The sequence below is a fragment of the Protopterus annectens genome, chromosome 12.part0 (assembly GCF_019279795.1).
Source record: "Protopterus annectens isolate FY-2018-M chromosome 12.part0, PAN1.0, whole genome shotgun sequence".
In the NCBI taxonomy this organism is placed as follows: domain Eukaryota; kingdom Metazoa; phylum Chordata; order Ceratodontiformes; family Protopteridae; genus Protopterus; species Protopterus annectens.
The window spans coordinates 531735073-531756749 of record NC_056746.1 but is presented as its reverse complement, the minus strand read 5'-3'; the positions used below and the strand labels follow the sequence as shown (position 1 = coordinate 531756749).

Sequence of the window (21677 nt, the reverse complement as noted above, 5' to 3'; positions counted from 1 at the left end):
TCATTTTAGAGGCTAGGAGGCCTAGTACTAGAAAATCTTTTGCTGCAAAATGGAAAAGGTTTTGTACCTGGAAACAGTCTCAAGGGCTGAGCGCAGCAGTGCCCAATTTACTTCATATTTTACAATATTTGACTGAGATGATTCATAGGGGCTTGTCCTTTTCCTACATCAAAATTCATGCCTCAGCTATTTCAGCTCATTATACCACAGAGCCTCCTCTCTTCTCTCACCCACAAGCAGTTCCTCAGAGGGGCCAAGAATTTAAAGCCACCGGGGAGAGCTCCAACTTCAGCCTGGGACCTTAACTTTGTTTTGGAGAAACTCACTCTTCCTCCTTTTGAGCCAGCTGCTACTGCAGATTTAAAATCCCTTTCCTGGAAAACAGCTCTCCTTTTAGCAATCACTTCTGCAAGAAGGGTATCCAAGTTACAGGCCCTTATGGCAGTGGAGCCTTTCATCATCTTTCTGACAGGGTGTCACTCAGAACCAATCCCTCCTTCATGCCCAAGGTGGTATCCATTGTGGCTCTTAATCAGTCCATTCATTTGCCTACCTTCTTTCCTAACCCACAGAACAAAGGGGAACAGCTACTTTACTAGATGTGCACAGACAACTGAGATTTTACTTGGACAGGACTAAACCTCAAAGGAAATCTGAACAACTGCTGGTGGCATTTGCTGCAGGGACAGAGGGGAAAGCTATTTCAAAGCCAACCATTTCAAAATGGATTGGCCACTGCATTCATTTCTGCTATAAGCACCATGGAAAACCTATCCCACAGGGCATCAGACCCCATTCAGCCAGGGCTGCATCTATCTTTACAGCCTTTCTCAGGGGCGTCCCTACAAGGGACATCCTAGAAGCTGCTACCTGGAGTTCTGTACATACTTTCACAAAACATAGTACAGTTGTGTACACTTACCATAAATGTAGATGTTAGAGTGTATTCACTGTTGCAGTCCTTGTTACCCTCCCTCCAGCCCTCTTTTTTCTTTTGGCTATACCTCTACTCTCACTTACTATGCTCAAAAAGCTTTTTGGTGTATTTGCTTTTTTCTTGATGGCATATCCTTGTATATTTATATATTTAGTTGCTTCCCATTAGGGGGACACCTGACATCTGGGGCAAGAAAAACTGATGTAATGGCGTCGGCTGCATGTTTTATACCCCTGACGACCTGACGTCATGGAAGAAGGGACAGCAACCGTATCAGGACCCAAGACCTTTTTAATCAGGCCGGTTGAGGGCCACTGCAAGCAGATAACCCAAATGTAATGACTGCAACAGTGTATACACTCGAACATCTACATTTATGGTAAGTGTACACAACTGTACTTTCTTCCTGCTGGATGTGATATAATCATGGCAGAAGGCCTGTACACTAAAAGATGCACTCATTTGGCAAGACTGATGCATTGGAACTTGTGCAAGCACTACAATATAGAAGTAGATGAGAAGCACTGGAAACATGAACCACAAAGCATTATAGAGAATGTTAGTGTACATTACATGGGATCGCCCATTACCAGCAATTCAAAAAATAGATGCGAGAAAACAAGATTTAGTAGTCCATGAAAAACAGACACGTTTTACATTGATCATTGAAATTGCTACACCTGGTGATTTACAGAGTCACAGAGAGATGCAATGTCATAAAGTAACAGGAGTTGCAGGCAGGAACAAGACCAGTGTGGATGAAAGATACCCAGACAGTTTGAATAGTAGAAGGATCAATGGGTTTAATTAAATTCTAGTCATACTTGTATATTCCACCAATATGTAACTCTTTGTAAATTGCAGGAGTCAGTTTTTGGCACATTGCAGATGCTGTGAAGAGCACTTTTGGCTAGCATCAAAGACTGGAACAATACTGATTTCATGAAGTTTAATCATATCCTGACTTAGGAATAGGGTCCATTCGTGTTATGCTATTAAAAACCCAAATGACTTGGAGAAATTAAACAGAGGTTCCTTCATTCTGTTGTAGGTGGGTACCAGTTTGATAATGCAATACTGCTCCTTTCTGCTGTACTGACAGTTTATCAAGGTGCTAGGTATTGTGATGAGGTATTTTCAGGAGAATATTTATATCGTCTCCCCTGGATGACTGAATTCTGGAAGCCCTTTTGAAGGGACTCCCTGATAACATTTTTGGCTTTAGCTCTAAAGCACTTGTAATTGTTGTGATTCGATACAGAATTCAGTGAAGTTCTTGCTGAAGGTGACACTGTTCACTGCACGTTGCTTCTGCCCACAAAGAGTGCTTAGAAAATAATGGCTTTGATTTTGTCTGAGGAGGCAAATATGAGTGTAGACTCAAGCCCTCTTGCACCTCCTGAGCCTGGTTGGTCACAGTCTTCATGATTTCATTTGCACACAACAGGATGCAGGTATTGCAGTGGGTGGTAAGATGTCAGTGGCTACATGATTTTTGCACATTTTCGGACATTTCTGGTCACCTGGCATTGTAATGACAAGCATTCTCAGTAATGTCATTGTGGTGGATCTTCGTGCAATAGCCCCCAACAATGGTCCTGATTACTGACACTTTGATAGCTGGTTGGGGAGCCTACCTGTGCTAGTCCATGCTTTTCTGGAGCTGTACCCCTCCCCAAACAAAAGATAGAGGTTTTCATGTCAACCAGCTGTAGCTGCAGATGGCATTTCCTTTTCTAAATGCACTGGAAAGGGAGCTATAACCAGAGCCTCTACTGATTGTTGGGAAGCAACTGTACAATGTAGTATGGTAACAGGCAAGAGGCATCACTTGTGGTATGGTAACAGGCAAGAGGCAGTAGTCTTCTGGAGCAATGGATTTGTGAGTCCTTTCTGGTCAAAATCATTTAACATTGGAACACAGCTGCATGTGTGACCTGTTTACCCTTGGTGAAAATGCTAACTTCCTTTTTGTACTTGATTCAGTAAAGGAAAGGGGAGTTCCTCTTGGATATGTTCTGTTCCATGGTGGTGAAGATTTTGATAGTTTTCCTCCATTTTCTTGGATTCCATACCTGATCAGATTTGAAGAACGAACAACACAAATCTTTACCTGGGAAGAGTGCTTCATGCTGCCTGGTTCTTGATCATACAGGAAGTTATCACAGTTCAAGCCACTGAAGCCTATCTTTTCCATTTGAAGGATACTTGGAACTTTATGCAGAGCCCCTGCCCCTGTCAAACCTTTTGTAGGTGACAGAGGCATCATGAAAGCCTTTCACTCATCGTGTGCATTCTGCATAGTGAAGAGGTTCTGCATTTGTGTTGAAAGTTCTACTCCATCTTGGTCAGTCATTCCAAAGGTGATCCTGACTTAACTTTGGCACATTGTATGAACTAGGTTTCAGTTTGGTACATATTTTAGGTATTTCTGCACATTGTAGCAGAACCATGGCACAACAACTCATCAAGCATCTCTCTAAAGGGGTTGTGCGTTTTTGTGCATCTTTGAAGAATAGTCTTTTCTGATGTTAAACTTCATCTGCCTTCTGTTTGAACCAGTTGGTTAAGTTTGTTCTTTCTTCCTGTAGGAAGATACTATTATTGACAACCGTCACCTTTATTTGATCTCCGAGCCTGTGGCACTCATCCTTAGAAAACCCTTTTTTTTGTCATTCCCCAGGGATTGGCTGCCTTTTGAAATTAACCAGTTTCCTTCCAGAAATGATATCAGAAGCACCTCCATACTAATCCATTCATCTCCCTGTTTTCTGTAGGGACAGAGTTCAGATGTGTGAGACTAAAAATCCTTCACATACTGTATGCCCATCATTAACTTATCTTCTACCTGAACAATGTCCATGGGGTTAGGAAGCCTGAGGCACCGGCATTTACTAAGCAGACCCTCTATAAGCACATTGCAAAATGCAGCATTTTCTATTAGCTGGCCAAATGCTCTCTAGAAAATGCTGTTCTACTAGAGCGGTGACTGCTTTCATTGCTTGGTTTAGAAACGCCACAGTTGTGTGCCATGGTCACATGGCCAGCAAGCATTACCTTTCTGCACTGGAACTTTTAAGGCCTTGCCTATTCCTCAACTGTGGCCTTAAAAAGTAACAACTTTCATAATTTAAAACTCTTCCTAACAGTTGCAGACAACAGAAGGTCTTTAGTAAGTTGTAAGAGGTAAATATTCACTGTATCTTTTAATCTGTGAGGCCTTCAACATTTGTAACTTCATGACCACTCCATCCTGTGGTTCTTGTTAAATTTTCCTTTAGGTCTAGACAGTGCATGTTGTTGCACAGTATGTTTGCAGAATTTGTGCTCGCTGATTAATACGGGTAGAACTGAGAAGATTCAGAGGCTGGGCACATTATTTTAGAGTGACATGACACATTGACTTGTTTGGGCAAGAGGTAGATGCACCTGATTACATTAGAAGTTGAGAGATGCTAACAAATTGAAGCTAGCAGATCAACTTCAAAAAGCGTACTATTCTAGTAACCGCATATATGTCTGTAGCTTCATACAAATCAACTTTTATAATAACTGCATATTTTAAGTTTGTAGCTTTGTATGTTTGCCTGAGTAGTTTTTCATTCCATTTAATGATTCATTTGCTGAATGTATATTTTTGTATTTTGAATTTTGTTTTCCCTTCAGGTGGTAGTGTTCTAAGTACACGGTGTTCTGAAACATATGAGACCAAAACAGCCTTGATGAGTCTCTTTGGAGTTCCTTTATGGTACTTCTCTCAGTCCCCAAGAGTAGTAATCCAGGTTAGTCAAAAGATAAATCTGAATCTGTCACTATTTTTGCAATCTGGCATTCTGTGATTGTTTCATATTTGTTCAATATATACATTATAACATCAGTCTTTGAAGTACTGTGATTGTTGGAGCATATCAAACACTGTGCATTAGTAATCTGAATGTTAGCATTTCAGTTTATAGTCCATCTTCAGTATTTGAAATCAGCAGGACTTCATTCCATGTGTTGGTATATTTTGTTTAGCAGTTTGGTGCATTAAAAATGTTATATTTTGTGTGGATATTGGATATTGTTATCTGTGCTAGCATGACTGGCTGACGTTTTGTAAATAATTGTAAATTACCCTGTGTTAGCATATGCCAGCATGACTAGCTATAATTTTGTAAATAAATTTTTCTTTTGATTATCACTGTGATTTATGAAAGATGTTTGAATGTCAGTGTTCTTATCACTGGCCAAATGTACCTGTTCTTTGTAAAGAGAATTCTGAATGCTCCTTATGCCAGAGTCAGCTGACCTAAATGTGACATCATTGTGTGCCAGAGCTGGGAGAATAGAATCTTCATCGCAGCTGTTTATTTAGTTTTCAAAGTCTGATATGAGAGTAGATTTCTCATGGTAGCTTCCTGTTACCTTTGAAAAAGATCTGCTGTAAAAGGCAGGTTCTGAGTTTGTTGTTCAGTTATAGTTCAGTAGTTGTTTTCCAGAGCTGTTCAGCAGTAGTAGTCCACTTGTTTCCAGGAGAGTAGGTGTTCCAGTTGCTGAGAACAGACAACAGCCTGGAGTGTGGACATGATTTCTCATATTACCTTGCAGAAGTAAGTTTATAATCTTGGCTTGCTAAAGTATTTAGATTAGATAGGGACAGTTTATCTTCAGATATTCAGGGAACTTGGAGAACTACAGCTAGACTGACAGAGGTTTTTCTAAAATCAATGTGAGATCTATCCTGCAGTTTTATTTTTATAATTTGTGTGTGTGAAACTCTCTTGTTTGTTTATTGGAATCAGTTATTCAGTATTTGCATGTTTTAAATATTTTTATTTATTAAATGTTTTACTACCTTTCATTGTGGCTGGTTATTTAGTTAATATTTTTATAACTTGAAAGTATCTATGCTTATGTTCTTCATGTTTCACTGTTGCAGTCATTGCATTTGGGTTATCTGCTTGCAGTAGCCCTCAGTTGGCCTGATTAACAAAGTCTTGTGTCCTGCGTCGGTTGCTGTCCCTTCTTCCATGACGTCAGGGGTATAAAACATGCAGCTGAAGCCATTACATCAGTCTTTCTTGCCGTGCGGTGCCCGAAGAAGAAGCAGTTCGCAAGTGCCTGTCGGCCGACTCCTGAAATTTTCGTTTTCGAGTTTCAGAAACGAAGTCTTCAACTAAAGCTAAGTAACCCCATTGGGGAAACTTTTTCTTGCTCCTTACCGAGGTCAGTAAAAGTTAATAATTGCATTACTTGTGGAAAGCAAATACCTCATAAAGATTTTCATTCGTACTGTATTCCTTGCCTAGGCTGTGACCACGACGTACCTTGCTATCAGTTTTGTGCTTTATTTAATCAGCGCACTATCTGTCATCAGTATATTTTTGCCTCTAAATATTTCGGTTCTCGGTTTAATTATCCAGAAATGTCGTCGGTTAGCCATCCAACTACCGGGATTTCAAAAAAACGCAAAGATAAAGACAGAGACGGGCTGCCGAGGTCCAAAACTGCCGACGACGCTTCTCCTAAGCCAGTCGCCAGTTTGCTGGTACTCAGTGAGGAGCTTTCGCAGCCCCTGATACCAGCTACTTCTGATTCGCAGGCCTCTACTGAGACCCATTTGGAGTCCGGTATGCCACGAGATACTTCAACTGTGGAACCTGCGGATGTCTCTTCCTTGGATGGGTCCAGAGCCGCTGTGCAGGCACCTGCTTCTGAGGGTGTATTCAGGCCTATGGACTTGCAAATTAAACTGACGTCTCCTTCTTCATATAGGCCAAAATCTCAAACCATGCCTAAGAAACGGACGCCCAGGCCACATACTCAGGCCTCTATGCCTAAAAAACAAATGATAAGAATGGTTGAAGATCTTATAACTCTAATCGGGGGAAGCCAGCCTCCCCCTTCTAAGAGACCTAGGACTGAAGTTGTTTATGAATCTTCTGAACAGGATTCTGATATTTCTGATTCTTCTGATGATCTGCATTTGCCCTTATCTACTTATGAGGATTCTGATGCAGAGGACTCTATTCCCTCTGCTTCCCCTCCAGAGGATTTTTCTTTTGGTGAGACCTTACATACTTTAAGGGAGCATTTCCACTGTTAAAGCCAGTATTTTTTCTGATCCCAAAAAGAGGCTTGGGGATTTTTTACTACTGCCTCAGCATAGGCCTTTAGCTATCCCTCCTGTACTAGACATTGTTGTTGATGCCTTTTCTGAATCTAGTTTGGCCCCTGATTCGTTGCCCCCTGCTCCCAGAAATCCTGACATATTACATGGTTCCTGATTCTCACAAGTTCCTTTTTAAAAATCCTATTGCGGATCCAGAGACTATTTCACAGGGACCCAAGGGCATTAAGGCTTCTACTGCTAAAAATCCTATCCCCTCTGATAGAGACTCCAGGGCGCTGGATAGATGGGGTAAGAAAGTTTACACTTTCACAACCTTGGCATTAGGGCTTTAAACTGACAGTTTCATATGTTAAAGTATCAACAACATGTTATTAGATTGTTTAAACAGTAAATTATGTTAATTCCTGACTGTGCTGAAAATAAAGAATTACAGGATTTAATGCATTCTGCTGAACAGGTTGGAAAACATACTTTGCAATGTGGATTTGATTCATTAGAGGCCTCTTGCAGGGCTTCTGTCACTGGGTCTGTGCTCAGAAGGCATGCTTGGCTTAAGGAGCAAGGTTTGCCTGATCATGTTATAGCTAAATTGTTGGATGCTCCCTTAAATCTGGACCGCCTGTTTGGCAACAAGGCTGAGGAAGTTCTTAAAAAGATGGAAGATAAAGCTAAATCTGTGCAAACTGTAAACGATTTCTTACAAGTTCAGCCTCCTAGATTTAGTAGGCACTGGCCCTCTAAAAATTGGTCCTTTCCAGCCCCTTTCAGGTCTTCTCAAGCCAAACCCAGACACAGCAGAAACCCCAGGTTTCAGTCCCAAAGGACACACAAGACTAGGCAGTGGGGTGGGTTTCCACACCCAAACCTGGGAGTAGTAAGACTCCCCCCTATGGAAAACTGTCTCAATTACTTGCTTTTAAAACTTCCAAGCACTTCCCAACTGAATGCTCCTTTATCCCAACTGAATGCTCCTTTAGGTGGAAAGATTGGTCTATAGGCCAAAAACTGTAGACTCATTACCCAGGACAAATGGGTTTTAAATATAATGTCCCAAGGATACAGATTTCATTTCCACACGTTACCAACACCAAGCGGGTGGCCAGATCTTTCCCCAAATCAGTGGGTAGAGGCCCAAAATCAAGTACTCTCTCTCCTAAACATGGGAGCTATTCATTTGGTACCAGAAGAGGAAAAGGGGCAATGTTTCTATTCGAGACTTTTCCTGGTACCCAGAAAAGGCAATACATGGCATCCTATCCTGGACCTTTCTATTCTAAACACCTTTCTGGTGATTCCAAAATTCAAAATGCTGACTCTTCACCAGCTGCTTCCTATGCTAGGCAAGGATGCATGGTTGACAACACTAGACTTAAAAGAAGCATACCTGCACATCCCTATCAGGGAGTCTTGCAGGAGATACCTACGCTTCAAAGCAGGCTACATGCACTATCAGTTCTCTGCACTGCCCTTTGGCTTATCTACTGTGCCCAGGGTATTCACAAATGCCTAGCTCCAGCCATTGCATTCTGCAGGCAAAGAAATATTCAGATATACCCATACCTGGACGATTGACATTCTTTTGAATCATCTGGCCTTTGTTCAAAGGTTACTGACTTGTCTGGGGTTCACCATAAATGAAAGAAATCCCACCTGGTACCCTGCCAACAAATTATATTCCTGGGAGCAAGCTTGAATACAACTTCCCAGATGGCTTTCCTCATGCCAGAGAAACGGATTCATTTGACAACTTACTTCAAACAAGTGGCCACAAAAACCCAGCTATCTGCAAGGCAAAAATACTGCAAGCCTTGGGGTTCATGGCCTCCTGCATTCTTCTAATTCCATATGCAAGGATGCATATAAGGAAACTACAATGGTATCTCAAAAGCCTATGGTGTCAACATTCACAAGATCTAAAAGCAAGGATTCCTATCATACCTTGTGTATGCCTAGAGTTCCTTTGGTGGGCAGAGGCCTGCCACCAAAACAGGGGACTACCATTCACATTACCCCCTGCCGCCCAAATCCTAACAACAGACGCATCAGACTATGCATGGGGGGCTCACCTGGCAGGGAAATGCATTCAGGGCAAATGGAACCAGAGTCAAATGCACCTGCACATAAATCAAAAGGAAATGTTAGCTATACAGAATGCTCTGACAGCCTTCAAGGACCACATTCTTCCAGGACAACTAATGGTAAAGATAGACAACACCACTGTCATGTGGTACGTAAACAAGCAAAGGGGTACACATTCTTGCCCCCTCTGCAGACTTGCCATGGCATTGTGGAACACAGCCTTGAGCTACCAAGTGAATCTACAAGCTCAGTTCCTACCAGGAAAACTAAATACACTGGCAGACGGACTATGCAGAAACCGCATGTACCCACATGAGTGGAAACTGGAACCAAGGATTTTCAACATGTTGACAAGCAAATGGGGGAGCCCAGATATAGATCTGTTTGCCTCCCCCCCCCCCAGAACCATCAACTGGACAAATTTTGCACAAGGATTCCCCCCAAGCTAGCTTGGAAATTCGATGCTCTATCCTTCAGCTGGAAAACCCTTTCAGTCTGTGCCTTTCCTCCTCTGCTTCTGCTCACCAAGGTACTACTAAATATCAAACAGAACAAGCCAAAGACGATTTTAATTGCACCAGACTGGCCTCATCAACACTGGTACCCACTCTTGTGCAGTGTGTCACATTTGGCTCCATGGACCTGCCTCACATTCCTTCCCTGTTGTCTCAGCAGGAGAACCAGATTTTGCACCTTCAGCTGTAAACCCTGAACCTAGCAGCCTGGCTAATTACCTAATCTCCCCTTCACCATCCCTCAGTAGATCAGTGATGGATATCATTTTAGAGTCAAGGAGGCCTAGTACTAGAAAATCTTATGCTGCAAAATGGAAAAGATTCTGTGCCTGGAACCAGTCTTAAGGAATGAACGCAACAGTGCCCAATTTACCTCAGATTCTACAATACTTGACTGAGATGCTTCATAAGGGCTTGTCTTTTTCCTCCATCAAGAATCATGCTTAGGCCATTTCAGCTCATTATAGCACCGAGCCCTCCCCTCTTCTCTCACCCACTGCTTAAGCAGTTCCTCAGGGAGGCCAAAAATTTAAGGCCACCCAGGAGACCTCCAACTCCAGCCTGGAATCTTAACTTTTTCTTGGAGAAACTCACTCTTCCTCCTTTCCAGCCCAGCTGCTACTGCAGATTTAAAATTTCTTTCCCGGAAAATAAATTTTCGTATAGCAATCACTTCTGCAAGAAGGGTATCTGAATTACAGGTTTTCATGGCAGTGGAACCTTACATCAACTTTCATGCGGACAGGGTTTCCCTCAGAACCAATTCCTCCTTCATGCCCAAGGTGGTATCCAGTGTGGCTCTTAATCAGTCCATTCATCTGCCTACCTTCTTTCCTAACCCACAGAACAAAGGGGAATGGATACTACAGTCTTTAGATGTACACAGACAGCTTAGATTCTACTTGGACAGGACTAAACCTTAAAGGAAATCTGAACTACTGGTGGCATTTGCTGAGGGACAGAGGGGAAAGCTATTTGAAAACAAACCATTTCAATATGAATAGGAACAAACCATTTCAAAATAGATAGGCCACTGCGTTCATTTCTGCTATAAGTAGCATGGAAAACATATCTCACAGGGCATCAGACCCCATTCAACCAGGGCTGCATCTACCTCTACAGCCTTTCTCAGGGGTGTCCCTACTAGGGACATCTTAGAAGTTGCTACCTGGAGGTCTGTGCATACTTTCACCAAGCATTATCATTTGCCAATTTTCTCTAAGTCCAGAGCTGGTTTTGCCACTGCAGTCTTGCAGGGCCTTATAGCTGGTCCTAATTCTGTTTAAATTCCTCTTCCCAACCTTAGCTTTGGGAATCTACCCAAATGTAATGACTGTAACAGTGAAACACGAAGAACATAGTACAGTCGTGTACATTTACCATAAATGTAGTTGTTCGAGTGTATTCAGTGTTGCTGTCCTGATTACCCTCCCTCCAACCCCCTTTCTTCTTTCGGCTATACCTCTACTCTCACTTACTATGCTCTAAAAGCTTTTTGGTGTATTTGCTTTTTTGTTGGAGGTATATCCTTGTATTTATAGATTTAATTGCTTCCCATTAAGGGGCACCTGACATCTGGTGCAAAAAAACTGATGTAGTGGTGTCGGCTGCATGTTTTATATCCCTGACGTCATGGAAGAAGGGGCAGCAACCGACGCAGGACCCAAGACTTTGTTAATCAGGCCAACTGAGAGCTACTGCAAGCAGATAACCCAAATGTAATGACTGCAACAGTGAATACGCTTGAACATCTACATTTATGGTAAGTATACACAACTGTACTATTGTGATAACACCAGAGCCACTCCAAAAAGCCTTACTGCTTGGGATACAGGCTATCATTTGTTTCAATATCTATTTTATCCAATGTAATTGAAAATCCCTTTTGAAGGGTTTTGTGGTATTTGACTGGTGGAAGCCATTGCCCTGTAATTTGGGCGAAGAAACAAAGCAGGTAAATGTGTCTGTCTTTCCCTAGAGTGTATGTGTGTGTGTGTGTGTGTGTGAATATCAGATGTTTGAGTGAGTGTGGCAGATACCTAGAAATGGGACACAGTGTTCTGCAGTGGTTAGTGTGAAGACTCATTTTGGGACCTGGAGTAAAGTATATAGTCCAGTCCCAGGATTTGGAACCTGTTCCCGGTGTACTCTTAGGGGAAATTGTATATTTCTACTCCTGCTTTTAGTGACACCCCCTTACCAGAGACTGTGGTGAGGATTGAGACACCTTAGTTAGTTCCCTGGGGTAAAGAAGGCTTGTTGCATCTTTCTTTGTACATGTATTGAACCAAGATTGTGAGGTAAAAAGAACTGCCATGCAGTAATCATGGTTTGGTAAAGACTTTGGTCAGATGGTCCGGGCAGAGGGTTAACAGACTCTGGGAAACCCTAATGTCTCACATGTGATCAGTGTCTTGGGGAAAGTCTATGTGAAATGAGTTCTGCTCCTACATTCTGAAGAGTTTCTCCTATATACCCAATGGTGTTAAAGATATTGAATCTGAAGGGATCTTTTGTGAAGATCTTAGTAATTGAGGCAGCAGTAGAGAGGTGTAATTAAAAGGTAATCTCATTGTCATGGCAGTAACTTGGGAACCTGCTGGAGGACAACAGCAAGAAAGGATGCCATCAGCTTAAAGAAAGATGTCTTCAATGTAGTGATAGAAGTGGGTGTCTCCAGTTTTGATGATAGATGTTCTTGAGCCAGAAAGACACTGATACAAAGACCTGAGTGTGGGAGAGGTTATGATGTCATGAAGGATAACACTTGCTTTTCATACCAAGGGTCTGGCAACTGATCTGGCAGCTCAGGCAAGGAAGGCAGGATATTGCCCACTCTGTCCTCAGACTTGATGGAAGGATATTTATTTCCACATATACTTTGGATAGTCAAAGAATAGGAGGCATTATGAGGAAAAAGTGGGACTTATTCAGAGGTGATACTAATATAGTTCAGATATTGGGGGATAAACCTACTATGGTGTATAGGAAGGACCAGTGCTTTAAGAATAGGCTTAAATTAATAGGTTTTAATAGCAAAAATGAGACGTGGGGTGAATAGGGGATTGACGAAATGTGGTGCTTGTGCACAGTGTCCTGCCATTTTATATAAACCCAAGTTTAAGATCAGGAAGAATAGAATAGAGGGCAAGTATAACTGTAACAGTAGAAATGTGGTCTGCCTGGCTCAATGTAAACAATGCCCCGCTTTTTATGTGGGGAAAACCTCCAGAAGGTTGAGACTGCATCTATGAACATTGTCAGGATATTAAGAAGCAGAAAAGCACTAATGCCCTCTTTAGGCATTTGACCATTAATACGGGACATTCTTTTGGGTTTCTCATTATTAACAAAATTGACAAAGATGCACAGGGCAGGATTGTGAATGAACATTTTGATATCATTCAATTGAAATGGCAATTAAGTCTGGATGCAACAAATTATCCTGGCCTGAATGAAACATTGACAATTACCCCTGTTTTAAAGAGGAACCACTTTAACACTTAAATACTTTTCATCCAATTAATAAATAAAATCATTAACTGACTGTATATAAGGTTAACTGTTTTATATGATTTGAGTTCTGAGGAAGTTCCATTGGGAATGAAAGAGCTAAACTCTTTGTGCTCTACAGTAAAAAAGTTTGTTTTTATGAAACACTTGTGTTGAAATATCATTGGACCTCTAACTTCCTCAGCTGGACTGCCTTCACTGCCTAGGTTTCTGTACCATACAGAAGTGCATGTGTTCACTGCTGTAGTAGCCGTAGTTATATGGGTTGTATCCTGCCAAGGATATAACAGCCAGCCAGCTTCCAAATCTTCTGGGTACTTTCCACTTGCCTGAACTGTTGGGCAGTTCAAGTTGATATGACTAAAAGACGAGTTTGGGCACCAAGCCTGGCAGAGCTTTACTGCTGCCAAAGAGTGCATGCCTTTAAGGCTTTCGAGGATTGACGGTCAACTTCCACTGTTCCTTTGCTGGGCAGATAAGTTCAGTTTGGAGAAAAAAAAACTTCCAATTAATAGTTTTATTTTTGATCCTTTCCTCATTAGGAAAGTTTTAATGGACTGCCATGAGACTGTACTATACTTTTAAATGGGAGCACTCTTTTCCTTCCAGTTTAAAAGTTGTCTAAAACAAATAATGAGGAAACTTCTCTGTGTGGAAGATCTAAGATTCCCGAGAGTTTAGGCACCTAATAAAAAACAATATTTTATTAGCTGTCTGAATTCTAGGGAATCTTAGATCTTCCACACAGAGAAGTTTCCTCATTATCTAAAAGTAGTTTAAAGTAACTGAAAATTATTTTTTTCTGTGGAGAAAATGTTGGTTATGTTGTCCATATCTCGCCTTCATTCTTGCTGTTTGGGTTCGGAGCCGATCCTCGGCTCTGACTCTGCCATATACTATAGCTCGAGAGATTTTACTGCCTCGAGGCTAGACCCTAACCCAGCATGCCTAGCGGTAGTTACCCAGATCCCATTTGCCACTTCAGCGGCGAGATTGCGGATACTGGCTCAGGCTAAGTGTTTTTTCTATTTCTTATACTTTTAAAGAAAATCTTCTTATTCATCTTTCTAACTTGTTATTAATACCTGTCCTTGGTTCTTCTACCTTCCCTATCTCATCCAAGTGACTTGCATTTATTGGAGACTAACCGCTTTCTCTCTAGCCTTTTTCCCCTCTTCCAGACCCGTTTAACTTAGAGGGTTCTTTGCCTTTTCTTGCCTTCTTTAACTTATAAGGAGTTGCCGTTTAAGTTAGAGGCTCTCCTTAGGTGGGGAGTTCGCCGTTTAACTTAGAGGCCCCCCCCTTCTCTTCTTTCCTGTCTGTTAAAAAAAAAAAAAAAAAAGATATTTTTTGTCTGTTGGACTAGCCTTGCATAGTGCTGTTTGACATTATGTCGAAAGATAATGCCAAGGAATCAAAACCTTCGGGTTTCAAAAAATGCGATTTGTGCTGTCAAAAGATGTCACCTGTGGTCGGGCACACGAGTTGCGTATATTATTTAGGACCTGTTCACCTGCAGAATTCGTGTTCTGTCTGCCATGCTTTTAGTTCACGAGTCCTGCAGGAGAGAAAAAACAAGTTAATCTTAAGAAGTTTACTAAAGGGCCCCTTTGATGCTGCTATGGAGGGGGCTCAGCCAGCAAAAAAACTGGAAAAATCCAAGCCTTCATCCTCTTCGGCTCCAAGTTCAGACCCGGCTAAAGAGAAGAGCAAGCTACAGTCTAAGTCAGAACCGACAAGACACTCACCTATGGCTCCATCTGTCTTTTCGGAGCCATTAAGGTCCTACAAGCATTCCAGGTCTCCTGTCTTGGAAGCGGTGTGTTCTGCTCCACAGTCTCCATTATTACAATCTGTGGCAGGCAGTCACCGGTCTTCAGCCCATTCCTATGTCAGATGATGATGTGGAGAGGGTAGTGAAGAGGCTCCTTAGGACACCAGCATTAGCCAAAATACTTTCGGGCCCATCCCAGACGGAAATGATGCAGACAGCCCAAACAGCAACTGTCTCGATTCCTCCTTAGACTCCTCTGAGTTCGGAGCCGGAGTGTTTGGAAGTTGTAATGGCTGAACCGTCAGTTCCAGTAACCACCTCCGGTCTTTCAGTTCAGACTACTGCTCCGATCTCCTCAATACCCCCTTCTATTGAGGGATCTGGGGGCCGACACTCCATCATCTGCTCCGAGGGGGATGAGCAACATCGGACCCTTGTCTGACCCTACTGTCCCTCTCGGAGCTTTGGTGCAGGTCAGCTCGGCTCTTACATCGGCTGCAGACCCATCACCCTTGGTTCAGAGGAAGTCGCTGACTTCTTTGGAGCCAGAGACTTTTGAGTCGGGACCGCGATGCCTTCGAGGTGATGAGGAGTATGCTGTCTGCTGAGACAGCTTTTCCCTCGGCTCTATTGGCTCTTTTGCCTTTGGTGCCGGTGTCCGCTTCTGAGCCTCCCCGCCCTAAGTATAGGGAACCCATGCTCCAGGACCCCCCATTGGGCAATCCCACCTCTTCTGACACCTCCCCTGAGCATCCCTCTGAGGAGGTCCCTTGGAAGAGGACTTGCAAGAGGAAGCATGTGGATTCCCCTGTGTCCTTGACATCAGACACAGACTTAGGTGACTCAGAAGGGTCCCCCTGTGAAGATGTCTCTTTTTCAGACAGCTTAGAAATCCTTAGATAGAGGGGTGACTGGAAGTCCCTTGCCCCTTCTGAAGACGAGTCAGTGTTGTACCTGGATGCATTCAGTTCTCGACCCCTCTACCTCTTGGGTATCTCCTCCTTTCGACCCACTTTTACAGGTTGTGAGTCGTAAAGCATGGAGCTTTCCGGACACGATGGAACCAGTTCCGCAGAGACCCAATGAATTCATTACAGCCCCTGAAGACACTGTTCTTATGCAAAGGTGTTCCTATTTGATGCTATGGTGGTGGCAGCAGCCACCAAGAAGAAATTAGTGGAAACTTCATCTGCCCATCCGCCAAATAAAGAGGCTCGTAGGATGGACTGATACGGGAAGTGTATGTTTTCTTCACCGACCTTTACTCTCAGGTCACTGAACTGTTTGTCCCACTTTACAAAGCTTCAAAAGGATCTTCTCAAGGAGTTAGGAGATACCTTACAGGATCCTACAGCTGCGGGAGCCTCGGACAAGGCAGCTTCTCAGCTTGCAACTTTGACTTCGGTGGTCAACTCCTCCATGCGGCTAATTTCTTACACAGCCAATGGGGCGAGCAGGGCGGCAGGCACAGGGGGTAGCCTTACGTAGACAATCCTAAATGCGCCTTTGTCATTTTGCAGAGCCCTTCAAGTCTTCCTTTACCAACACCCCCTTTGACAGCTTGTCCTTATTCGGGCCTCAGACTAAAGAGACTCTTACCAGGTGTGAACAGGATGGTAAAACTCTGTCTGCCATGGGAGTATGTTTTTCTGCTCCATCTAGACCTTATCCTAAAGGCCAGAAGTGTGGGAAAATGTGGTTCCGGCAATCCCAGGGAGCTTCACCTGACAAGCGTAGAGATTTTTCCCCCAGGGCCAGAGGGGGAAATAACGGAAGACGTTGCTCTCGCGGCAGGGGGGGCTCTGCAGAATCAGGGCGACAGAGATACCTTCTATGGTAGGCCCTTCCAGTGCTCCTGAAGGGAGACCCGACTGTCCGACTCTGGAGACTGTAGTGGGGAGATTATCCTTGTACCCAAAAGCCTCGCAGACAATCACAGAACATACATGGGTACTATCGATAATATCTGGAGGTTACAATATCCCCTTTTTCCAATTTCCCCTGTTAAAAAGACAACACTCTATCCCAGATGTTCCACCCAGTCTTCGGGATCAAGCAAACCTAGAGGTTCAAAGGTTGCTAAGAAAGAGAGTCATCCAGGAAGTCCCCGCAGACCAAATCGGATCCAGAACTTACTCAAGGTTCTTTTTAGTTCCAAAGAAAGCAGGGGACTGGAGACCCATATTGGATCTCAGCAGGCTGAACAAATCAGTCAAGAAAACAAAGTTCAGGATGGTAACACCGCAGTCCATTCTTCCCTTTCTGGGTCAAGACAATTAGATGTGCTCTATCGATCTCTAAGATGTGTACTACCACATAAAAATGGACAGATGGTCAAGGTAGATATCTATGCTTCCGGCTGGGAGCCAGTCTTTACCAGTTCAGAGCACTACCCTTTGCTCTCACCACAGCCCCCAGGGTGTTCAAATGCATGGCAGTAGTTGCGGCTCACCTGAGACGTCAAGTATTCCGGGTGTTTCCATATCTAGACGACTGGCTCCTTACTGTCACCACTGAGCATCAACTAATCAGGGCAAGGGAATCCACATTCTCCCTTGTTCTCAACTAGGGATCACCATAAACTACGAAAAATCTGCCTTGTTGTCAGTATTTTACCTTTATAGGGGCAGATTTAGACACAAGGGCCATGATAGCAAAGATGCCTCAAGAAAGAGTATTAGCAATCTGCCACCAAATTGTCATGCTGTTCACACAAAAGAGAATTCAACCAAGATTTGTCCTCAAGGTCTTGGGTTCTGTGGTGGCGGCAATCACTCTGGTCCCTATGGCTTGCTTACATATGAGAATTCTATAGTGGCTCCTGTTTGCCCAAAAGTCATTCCAGGATTTACCCATGTCGCATCAGATTCTGATCACGGAATCCTGCGAAAAGGATCTGGAGTGTTGGCTTCACTCCCCTATGGTAAGAATCGGCAGGCGGTTTCTACCCCTCCCCCAACCTGTAGCCACAGTGACCATGGATGCCTCCCAGATAGGGTGGGGGGACATTATCTGGGACAGACTGTTCAGGTGACATGGCAGGAACACGAGAGTACCACTTGCACATCAATGTCCTTGAGATGAGAGTGGTGCTTCTAGCGTTGCAAGCACTACAGGACTCTCTACCTACAGGGACTGTATGTCGGTAGTATACGGTACATCAACAAACAAGGTGGAACCAGATCTTACCCCCTTGTGTTGAGAGGCTCTACGAGTTTGGCAATGGGCGGTGACTTCCCATTGCTTTCTGGTTGCAATGCACATCCTGGGGAAATCCACCGTGATAGCGGTCAAGCGCAGTCGGGCTATCCTGAAGCCTCACAAGTGGTCCCTGAAGCAGAAAGTTGCGGACTTGATTTTTCACAAATTGGGCCAGCCATGCTCTGATCTGTTTGCCACCCCCCTCAACAACAAATGCAGCAGCTACTTTGCCCTAGTCCCACCACCAGGACAGTCAACCAGGGACGCACTTGTTCAATATTGGCCCCCAGGACTGCTTTATGCCTTTCCTCCTCTTCCCCTGATCCCCAAGGTTCTTCAGAAAGTACAGTTGTTGGGTTGCAAGCTAATTCTCATTCCCCCTTACTGGCCTCGTCGGATATGATTCCCATTCCTTTGGCCTCACCTGCACGGGGGAGCCTTGGATCCTGGACCCAGCTCCAGATCTTTTGATGCATCAGTCGGTGGCTCCCCATCCTTCCATTCAAACTCTCAATCTCACAGCTTGGTTTCTCCATTTCCGGTCTTAGCCAGGCTTCCCGATGTTTCTCCAGCAGTTCAACACATTTTGATTTCCTCCCATAAGTCCACTACTAGGAAACTTTATGCTAGTAAATGGGAAGAGGTTCTCTTGTTGGGCAGGCAAAAGTCAGGTTGATCCCTTTACTGCTCCCATTTCAAAGTTTCTTGAATTTCTTGCTGAAACATTTGACCAATGAACAGCTACTATCCGAGTTCAGTTAGCTGCCATTTCTAATTTCCATATGGGAGAAATGTGGTCCAATATCATGTCCCATAGGTTATGCAAGGCATTCCTAAGAGGTACTACCCTCTTAAGACATCAGATAAGAGAACCCACCCCCCGGACCTAAATTGAGTTTTAGACGCTCTGATTCTTTCTCCCTTTAAACCATCTGCTTCTTTTCCGCTCAAATTTCTGACTTGGAAGATCCTTTTCTTGGTTGCACTTACCTCAGCTAGAAGGGTTTCAGAATTGCAGGCCTTATGTATTCGTCCCCCATACCTGATTTCCTATAAAGATCAGGCTTCTCTCAGAACCAAACCCTCCTCCTTACCCAGGGTATGTTCTGACTACAATTTGAATCGATCCATAGAGCTTCCTGTTTTCTTCCCCAGTCATGGCAACAAGGCAGAGTATAAGCTTCATCAATTGGACGCTCATGGACAGTTACGTTTCTATTTACACAGGACCAAGGACTTTAGAAAATCTGACCAATTGTTCATATCCTTTGTGGACAATAAAAAGGGTGGTGCAGTTTCAAAGGTGATTTTATCAAAGTGGCTTTCAGGCACTATAAAACATGTCTGCGAGTTGCGTAAACAAAAACTTCCAGGGAAAATTAAAGGACACTCAACAAGGACCTTGGCTACCTCCATTGCCTTTCAAGCCAGACTGCCTTTGGATTTGATCTGTGCAGCAGCTACATGGGCTAATCTTCATACCTTTATCACTCATTACAAAGTAGATGTGGCCTCCCGGAACAGGGCATCCTTTGGTTCCATGGTCCTGAAGAGTTTTTTCCAGTGAGCCACCCAAGAATCAGGTGCTGGGGACGCTGTCCCAAACAGCAAGAATGAAGGCGAGATATGGACAATATAACATAAAGAAGTTATGTACTCAGCATATAATGTTCCATGTTTGTTGTCTTTGATCTTGCGTCTTTCGTCCCACCCTCCTTCCCCTTTCCTGGAGGATCGAGAAGAATCCTTTGTTTTTATTGGTTATACTGGCTGGGTTTCTTTTATACCATACTTTATGGTTAGTCTCAGTCTGCTCCTATTACTTTTGCGGAGGGGTTCCACCTTTATATGTAGGTGTCATCTGATATGTAAAGTAGATTATATCTCTTTCTATTTGTATTGTCTAGTTCTAGGTTATCACAAACGAGATCTGGGTAACTACTGCTAGGCATGCTGGGATAGGGTCTAGCCTCAAGCCAGTAAAAGCTCTCGAGCTATAGTATATGGCTGAGTCGAAGCCGAGGATTGGCTCCAAACCCAAACAGCAAGAAGGAAGGTGAGATCAAGGACAACATGGAACGTTATGGTGAGTACATAACTTCTTTTTAATTTTGCTTCTTGGGGCTGGCAAACTGTTTTAAAGTACTTTGTATTGTTTGTCTGTGAAGAAGTGACTTTAAAGACTTCTTGTTTTTACCTGCATTTGCTGCTTGCTTTCCCTGGGAAAGAGGCACGATTTTCACCTTGACCATGTGTCAGTCTGTCATTACCACAGTCTGTCCTCTTTCCAGCCACACAAAGAAAAAGTTAAGCAAACAGCCATAGCAGTCACAGCAGGCTAGTAATTTGCCTCAGGTGGGTGACTGCTATGGCCATTTGTTGTGCCACTCCTCTTTTACCCTGGACCCCTCTGGTGTAGCACCTGCAACCACTATAGACTTGGGAGTTAGTTACGTCCTCTGTAGCTGTTGGGGTTCCTTCAGTGGGCAAGTGAGAGCCACCCTCGTTGGTCCTGACAGAGGGAACAGAGTAAGCTTCTTTATTTTTTAGCACTTTTATTAAATTTTCATTTATGACATAGGCAACATTACATTAACAGAAAATAAATTTTAACATTTTTCCATTGAAAAACAATATACTTCACATATATTTTCTTTGCTACTATCTTCAATCCAACATTACAAAAAAATTGCTGAATTCCTGCCTTCACCTGAACCTCACTTCTCTTTCTGATGAACATTATTATGCATGCATTGTTCCCACAATTTCCATTTACTTCTATGTAATTTGCTCTTTCCCTATTCTGAAGATCTCTTTTCCAGATGTTCTTCGTGTTTCACTATTACAGTCATCACATTTGGGTTATCCCTGCCAGGGTAGCCCTCGGCTGGCCCGAATACCAGAGACTTAGTATTTCTGCTTCGGTTGCTGTTGCTTGAGGACTGACGTCAGGTCATTAGTAGTATAAAGTAAGGCAACCGACACCATTACATCCGTCTTTCTTGCCATGGAGCCTGAAGCAGAAGCAGTTCGCACGAGTGCCGGTCGGAGCTACCTGAGTTTTTGTCTCCGAATTGAAGCTGAAGTCTTCTAAAGCTAAGTACCCCATTGGGGAGCCTTTTTTCTTGCACTAACTGATGTCAGAAAAAGTTAACAATTGTCTCGCCTGTGGAAAGCAAATACCACACTGAGACTTCCACTTTTGCTGCATCACTTGTCTTGGCCCCATACCACAACGGTCCCCCATTGCTACTTCTGTGCTTTGTTTAACACCAGAATTATCCATCGTCGGGCCCTTATTGTAGCCGTATATTTCCGTTTACAGTGTTCAAATTCTGATATGGCTTCAGTAATCCGTCTGACAGCAGATCATCTGAAAAAACATAAAGATAAAGACAGACAGACCGCACAGCTGGTACTCAGCGAGGTGCTTTCGCAGCCCCTGATGCCCGCTTCAGTCGATTCGCAGGCCACTACCGTGACCCTTTCGGAGTCCGGTATGCTGCAAAACTCTTCAACTAAAGATCATCTGGTCATTTTTAC

The 21677-nt window shown here is 43.4% G+C and overlaps 1 protein-coding gene across 6 annotated transcripts in view; it reads left to right on the top strand.

Moving 5' to 3' along the window:
• SUN1 (Sad1 and UNC84 domain containing 1) overlaps positions 1–21677 on the top strand; it is a 2891160-nt gene that overhangs the window by 2497205 nt on the left and 372278 nt on the right. For all 6 annotated transcript variants that reach the window (XM_044089680.1, XM_044089681.1, XM_044089682.1 and 3 more), the window contains one exon: positions 4604–4719. In XM_044089680.1, the coding sequence (XP_043945615.1) occupies positions 4604–4719 (116 nt within the window). The remainder of the gene's footprint in view (positions 1–4603; positions 4720–21677) is intronic.